At 60.4% G+C, this 7,879-nt stretch overlaps 1 protein-coding gene across 2 annotated transcripts in view; it reads right to left on the reverse strand.

Annotated features, from left to right (window-relative positions):
- Positions 1–7,799, reverse strand: part of TACC1 (transforming, acidic coiled-coil containing protein 1) — a 31,402-nt gene extending 23,603 nt beyond the window's left edge. For both annotated transcript variants that reach the window (XM_014955942.1, XM_014955941.1), the window contains exon 1: positions 7,687–7,799. In XM_014955942.1, the coding sequence (XP_014811428.1) occupies positions 7,687–7,742 (56 nt within the window). In that variant the 5' untranslated portion in view covers positions 7,743–7,799. The remainder of the gene's footprint in view (positions 1–7,686) is intronic.
- Between the last annotated feature and the right edge of the window lie 80 nt (positions 7,800–7,879).

Consider the following 7,879-nt stretch of genomic DNA (forward strand, 5'->3'; position numbering starts at 1 on the left):
CCCCCCCCCCCGCCAGGGCTCAGAGCATGGGGGGCTGCCCAGGGCCAGGCACAGCGGGAGGGGGGCAGAGGGCAGGGAAACACCTGCCCCTTCCATTTTCCAAGGAAACACCGGCTCCAGCAGCCCTGGCCCATGCTATATCCTTCCGTGGCAGCAAGTTTATTTATTTATTTATTAAACTATTGTTGTTTAAAAATAACAGCCAGCAGTCCCCGCAGAAATGCACGCTGCCAGGCTGGCCCCCCCCCTCGGGAATCCTCCCCCTAACGAGGGCTCCCGCTCCCAAATTCATTACCCCCCCCCACATCTGCTGGAGAGGGGAGCGTTGCTGACGCCCTGCAGCATCCCAGGCCCCGGGAGGAACGGCCGGAGCTGCTCCAGGCAGCAGCACCACCGGCTCCGGGCACTCACTGCCTCCCAGCCCGCAGCTCCCCAAAACCCCGCTCCCGGCGGCAGGTCCCAGGGATGAGCTGGGAAAGGGCAGGGAACCATCCCGGTACAAAACCAGCCCGGCCCATTGCGAAGAAGAGCCATTGGCCCTCAGTAGCTGCACGAAGCGCTCGCGTGGCAGGCCGAGACCACGGCCCGGTGCTTCCCTGTGAATCATCAGCCAGCTCGGAGCAGGGATGAGGGATGAGGGATGCCTCTGCACGGCAGAGAGGCCTCGGGTCTGGCCAGACCCGTCCATCTGGTCTGGCTACCTCTAACACCAGCCTCTATCAGAGACTTCAAAGGGCTCATTCCTCGCTGCGGAGCATCTCAGATAACCTCCCTGCAGGGATCCTTTCTGCCAAGCTTCCATCTGTTGGTGTCCTTATTAAATATGTGTGTCATTGCTGCACACTCTTCTTGTCTGGCCTCTGTCAAAGAAGATCTCTTATCCCCTTATATGTCGTTTCCAGACTTCCCCAAAGATACCTCTGCTTCAGCCACAGCGAAGGGGCTGCCAGTTCCCACCGTGGGGCAGGGGCAGGAGCAGCTCCAACGTGTCCGGACCCTGGGATGAGACCCCGGCCACGGCACTGCTGGGCTCCGGGGGACAAGGAGCCCTGCAAACCTCCCTGCTGCCACGGAGAGGATGTGGAGCAAGAGGGGACTGAGCGACAGTTATCACAGCTGAGCTAAAAACTGAGAGGCTGATGCAGAAGCAGAACCTCAACATCCTGTCGCCTACGTCTGCAGCGAGCAGCAGCGAGCAGCCTCCTTCCCCTAGTGAGAAGCGCCGGAGCCCATCGCTGCAGATGAATTTTACATAAGGGGAGGTTCAGCCGGTGCCGCGGTGTGAGCAGCTCTGCAGCACCGCTCTCTGTGCCCCCCACCCCTCCTCCCTCTCCCCCTTCCCTGCCCGAGCCCACGCCGACCCCACGGAGCAGCCAGAGCATCGGCATCGCTGCGTTCGGACGTGCCTGATGGCTCCCGGGGACCACCCCGAGGAGAGGGAAATGCGGGGGGTGCGGGAGCCGAAGGAGCTGTGGCTGCGGGGCAGGAGCTGCACAGACCCACTGCTCCAGCCCCACACACACACTGGTGGGACTGGGGAACCGGGGAGCGTGAGCAGAGGAAACAGGCAGCATCCTTCCATTGTGACGGCTGCTCACACACAGTGTGCCCAGCCAGGAGCCCCCCTGCTCCCCCCACCGCCCCGAGGAAGGAGAGGATGGGATCAGCGGGACTGAAGGGCACCAGCACCAGGGGTGGCTGGAAGCTCCTGACCTGCAGGGCCCTGGGGTGGGAAGAGACCAGAGCAGAGCAGAGAGCAGAACCTGCTTCCACTTGCTGTTTACCATCAGCAATTAAGAAAATGCCTGGAGTGGCATTTTCCAGCTTGGCACCCGACCCAGCCTGGCAGCCCCGCTGGCTGCAAACCAAAGGCTGAGGAGATAACCTGACTTTGTCAGTCTCACCGGTGGCTCCGGCTGCCAAACGCTGCTCGGCGCAGTCAGCAGGCACAGCTCTGCAGAGCACAGAGGATGCTGGCCTCTTCCAAACCAGACCTGCACATCCATGTACAGCCCACGTATCCATGTACAGCCCACACATCAGCATACAGCCCACACATCAATGTACAGCCCACTGATGTACAGCCCACACATCGATGTACAGCCTACATATCCATGCACAGCCCATGTATCAATGTACAGCCTATGTACTGAGGTACAGCCCATCAATGTACAGCCTATATATTAATGTACAGCCTATATATTAATGTACAGCCCCCTGATGGCACAGTCTATATATCAATGTACAGCCCACGTATCCATGTACAGCCTACATATTGATGCACAGCCCACCGATGCACAGCCCACATATCAATGTACAGCCCATATATCCATATACAGCCCACATATCCATGTACAGCCCCCGATGGCATGCCCTATATATCAACGTACAGCCCACGTATCCATGTACAGCCTGCATATCAATGCACAGCCCACGGATGCACCGCCCACATATCGATGTACACCCCATATATCACTGCAGGGCCCACATATCGATGTACAGCCCATCGATGTACCACCCACCAACACACAGCCTAGCAGCACCCTGCCCAAGCACCCAGTCTCTCCCAGTTTTGGGGTCCGTAAAGGGCCACTCCGTGGGCGCAGGAGAGGTTGCTGTGGCAGCAAGGTGGTCCCCAGCCCCAGCAGGCTCTGACCATGGGCACCCAGCCTTGCTCAGTCACTATTTTTTACATATTGATGCACAGCCCACCGATGCACAGCCCACATATCAATGTACAGCCCATATATCCATATACAGCCCACATATCCATGTACAGCCCCCGATGGCATGCCCTATATATCAACGTACAGCCCACGTATCCATGTACAGCCTGCATATCAATGCACAGCCCACGGATGCACCGCCCACATATCGATGTACACCCCATATATCACTGCAGGGCCCACATATCGATGTACAGCCCATCGATGTACCACCCACCAACACACAGCCTAGCAGCACCCTGCCCAAGCACCCAGTCTCTCCCAGTTTTGGGGTCCGTAAAGGGCCACTCCGTGGGCGCAGGAGAGGTTGCTGTGGCAGCAAGGTGGTCCCCAGCCCCAGCAGGCTCTGACCATGGGCACCCAGCCTTGCTCAGTCACTATTTTTCCCAGCTTTGTCTCTTTTCACACAAACCCCGTGGGTTAAGTAACATCCTCCCCCAGCTCTGTGAGCCCCTGGGCAGCAGGTACCCCCAGAAGGGACGGCTCAGCCCCCCGCAGCCCTGTCCCTGCCGATCACCGCTCCGGGGGGCTCTGGCCAAGGGCTGTCCCAGTTGCTGGGGGAAGGAGAGGCAGGAGCGGGCAGCACAGCACAGCACAGCACAGCACAGCGTCCGAGCCCGCAGCAGCACGGAATGACCTAGAAACCACCCACAGCTCACAGGCTGCTTTGGATTTCCAGGAAAGGGGGTGAGCAGCAGCGCTCCACGTCAGGGAACTGGGTGGAAACAGAGGGTTTGAGGCTGGAAGAGCCCTGGCATCACAGAGGCTGCGAGAAGATGCAAAACCTTGTGATGCCGATCCTCGCAGGAAGCCAGCTGCATCCAGGGATCACAGCTCTGCATCCAGACGGACTTTCCCTTATTTTATACCGGGATTAACTTCCTCCCAGCTCCCTGGCTGGCAGCGGTGCCTCTGTGGCCTCACCTCCCAGAAACACATCGTGCCCAGTTCTTCTCGCTGTCTCCCCACCTCGGTCCCCGGGAAGGGGGTGGGAGCCACAGGCTGCGGAGCAGGAATCACACAGCCAGGGCTGGAAGCTGCTGCCCCGGCTCAGAGGAAGGCACACACCTGCAGCTCCCATTCCCAGCCCTTTCATTAAGCAGCAGAACATCTATTTCTGGCCACCGAGCTTTTCTGGGCACGGCGAGGCGAGCCAGCGCTTCCATTTTGAGCTCAGAAATGGATCTTTTGTGGGTTTTCATTTTTCTTCTCCACTCCTGCAGCTCCTCTCCTCCTCAGCAGGGCCATTTGCTCCCCACGGGGACTGGGGTTCACCCCCTGCAGCCAGCCCTGGGACGGGGTGTGAGGAGACACCCCCAGCCGTGCCCCGCTGGAAGGGGCCTTTCCGCAGGGGACCATGGGGAGATCAGCTCACTGATAAAACATGAATCCATATTTCACTGCTATAAAAGTCTCCTTAAGAGCTTGTAATAAGCACTTTATCCACACAACATTTATCTCCTCCAGAAAAGCAGGTGCAAAGTGTTTCATGAGAACATTTTTCTGTTGCTGTCTCTTACGCCACCCTGTTCTATTCATCAGGTTTTCCCCAGTTCAAAGTGGGCCTGGGAAAGGTGAAGAATTCTCTGCCATTGCATTTTGAAAAATTGCAATCTTTGGGAATTAAGAGAACTATTCAGGTGGAGGTTTCTGTGTGCCAGCAGCGCCGTGCAGCAAATGCTGGGGTGAGAGATGGTTTCGTAATCGGCTTCCTGACCTTTGCTGTGACACCGAAAAGATTAATGGGGGTAACTCCCACCCGCAACTCACCTGCCCGGGCACAGAGCACACCCCAGGAGAGGCTCAACCTTGCTCTTCCCCAACAGCCCGGCTTAGAAAGGGAGCCAGGCCCTGGGAAAGGGAAGTGTTGGGTGAGCAGGAACCCAAGGCCATGGGAAGAGCGGCAGCCCCGGCCAAGGGCCTTGTGGTCCGTCCCTGCCAGGGGTGGCAGCGAGCCCCGGGCACAGCAGCATCCCAGAGTGTCCCAGAACATCCTCCAGGTGTGGGAGCATCCCAGAGCATCCTGGAGCATCCCACAGGTACAGCAGCATCCCAGAGTGTCCTGGAATATCCTCCAGGTGTGGGAGCATCCCCAAGCATCCCACAGGTACAGCAGCATCCCAGAGCATTGCCCAAGTGTGGGAGCATCCCAGTGCATCCCCAAGCATTCCCTGGGCACAGCAGCATCCCAGAGCATCCTGGAGCATCCCCCAGGTACAGGAGCATCTTGAAGTATCCTGGAGCATCCCCCGGCTACAGGAGCATCCCAGAGCATCTCCCAGGTGTGGGACCATCCCAGAACACCCCCTGGGGGTAGGATCATCCCGGAGCGTCCCGGAGCTCCCGCCGGGAGCTGGGTGGGTCGGGGTGGGGGGGGCGGTGCTCTCGCTAGAGGGCGCTCCAGGATGGGATTTCCAAGGGCTGCGGAGCGTCTCCGGCCCTGGGGGGGGCGGGGGGGGCTGGGGCTCCGCGGCTGCCCCCGGGCTGGCATCGCCCCCCAGGACCCGGGAGCGGAGGGGGGCTCCTCCTGCCCTGTCCCCGGGTGTGGATAGGGGAGCCGGGTGGGACCCCCGTGCGATGCAGCAGAGATTGAGGCCGAGCAGAGCCCTGGGGCTGAGCCGATGCCCTCAGAGCAGCCCGGAGGATCCTCCGGCATCATCTCAGCCGGCCCAGGCAGGGGCAAGACAGAGACCCCCATCTCCTGCCCGCGCTGCCCTGCCCTCTCCTGCCTCTCAGCTTCTCACCCCAAATCTCCTCCCACAGTGCTTGTGCCAGCGAAGGGGCCCGTGGCCGAGCAGAGCCCCACGCGTGGGGTGTCACAGCAGCCCCTGTCGTAACGCTCTGCAGGTGCTGTGATGGGGGTGGAACGGGGCACCCGGCCCAATCCAACCCCACGGGCGTTTTGGGGCACTTTCCCACCATCTGAGGAGGTGCCCGCCAAGGGACGAGGCGGGAGCAGGGGGGGGCACATCCACTGCAGCAAAGCTCCACGTTCCTTGTGCTTCTCCTGACCTTGGCGGAGCTGCAGTGTCCGTGCAGATCACGGGACCGAGAAGCACAACACCAAACACCCTGGGACACCACACCATCTCCTGCCACCTCGGGCTCTGCCGCTGCCATCTGCTTGCCAGGGCACAGCAGGCACCCGGGTGTCACGGGCCGTGGCCGTGCCCCGCAGCCCGGAGCGATGCCCGGCGTGGGACAGCGCTGCCGAGCAGCCCCGCTCCCCCGGGAGGTGACAGCTCCCATCGCTGCACATTCCATCAAAATAGCTCTACAAAAATAGAAGTAAAGGACACAACTGTCACACGCGAGGCCCAGACACCACCCGAGCAGCCCCCCAGGCTGCAGCTGTCTTTCCCCACCACCGTGCTGCCATCAAATTAATAAATGCAAACGTTTGTGACTGCACTGAAAAGGACAGATGCAAAAAATGAACGCACTGCTATTCCTGCATCTTAAAAACGACAACCACAGCTCCGTCTCCCTGATGCTGCTCCCGTGGATGTGAGCTCATGCAAAGCCATTCAACAGGAACAGGCTCAAGATCCGCAAGTTCCAGCCTGATTTTCACACTGATGCTTTATGAACACAAGCATCTGCTTCATCTTGCTGCTCCTCCGCTCCCCTATCAACTCCTTCGCTCTGTTTGCTAAAAATATCAGTGCTACGTGGCAGGAATGCTCTTATCAGGTGTTTGTCAGGCCTTGGCTCCATGATTTGAGTTAGGACTTGGCGATATTGGGAAAAGCAGGCAGAGTCTCAGCCCCATCCCCTGGGGTGCTGGCAGGGCTGGGGGGCAGCTGAGGAGCGAGGAAGCAGCCGGCACAGGGCAAGGGGAGTTACAAAGGGCAGGAGGGGGGGAATAAAACAAAGTTTGCCCAAGGTGGAGCAGACAGGTGGGAAGGAGAAGCAGCTGAGTCCGACGGGCAGAAAGGAGGGGCTCCAACACACACACTGAACAGTAGGATGGGTTTTCCACCCGGGAACAGCTCTAGCTCATGTTTAGGTGACCACTACCCAGACATAAACGCAGGCCGAGCCCTTACAAGGGGGAGAAAGCGTTTGTTTTTCCTGTCTGAACCCAACGTTTGCAAACAGAGGGATGTTTGTAAAGGTTGAGAAGAGCAGCCGCCTGGCTCCAGGTCACCAGCTCAGTAAAGCCTGGCAGAGGCTCCAGGACAAACACAGCCCTCAGCTGTGCACAGGGTGGCCCGGCCAGTGCTCCCGTAGCCCAGCCCAGCTCCAGCCAGCCCGGGTCGGGTTAGAACAGCAGCAGCAAATCTCCCAGGCACAGCTATCTCTGCACCGCAGGGTGGCTCACTTAAAGAAAATATTTCTGTGTTCCAGAACGTGTTTTGACTGATTTACCGATAAGGCACGGCCAGTTTTGCTTTTGATCCCAGCTGGGACGCCTTCCCTTCTGTTTACAGGGAGACCCGGCTCCCCCAGCCCCGACTCCAGCTCCCACCAACCCCCAGCCAGCTCCCACCTCCGCTCCTGGATTTCTAACGGCATCACCGGGAACGGAGCTGCTGGCTCCTGACACCCAGCCCCAGCTGGGACACCCAGGGGTGACAGAGCCGCCCCAGGTCCCCACCGCGGCTAATGACGGAGGGGGGGGTGAGCTGCAGCCCGGGAAAACCAGCGTGTGGGGAACGGGGATGGGGTGTCCGGGAAGTGGCCATGAAGCTGAGGGGGGCAGGAGAGGGGGGAGAAGAAGGAGAGGGAGAGGAAACGGGAGAGGGGGCAGAGGGAAAAAGAGGGAGGAAGAGAAAGGAGGGGAGGAGAGAGGAGGAGAGGGAGAGGAACTTCTCCCCCAGTGTCAGCAATTAACGCCCTGATTATTCCCTCCCCCGCCGCCGTGAGCCCCGGAGCAGCCGCGCGTTGGGCAGGAGCCGGTGCTGGGGGCTGCGGGGCAGACCCGGACCCCCCCGGAACTCCCCCTGCCCGCACTCACCGGCGCTGGGGGGTCCCGGCCTCCTCCCGCGGCTTCTGGCTCTGGGCCCCCCCCATGGCGGGACCGGACGGGACGGGACGGGACGGACCGCGCTGCCGCCGCGCTCCGCCGGCCTCCCCGTCCCCGCCTCCGCGGGAGGGAGGGTGGGCGGCTCGGCACGGCCCGGCACGGCCCCGGGCAGCTGCACCCCCCC

Source organism: Calidris pugnax, unplaced genomic scaffold, assembly GCF_001431845.1.
Source record: "Calidris pugnax isolate Ruff unplaced genomic scaffold, ASM143184v1 scaffold314, whole genome shotgun sequence".
Classification (NCBI taxonomy): Eukaryota; Metazoa; Chordata; class Aves; order Charadriiformes; family Scolopacidae; genus Calidris; species Calidris pugnax.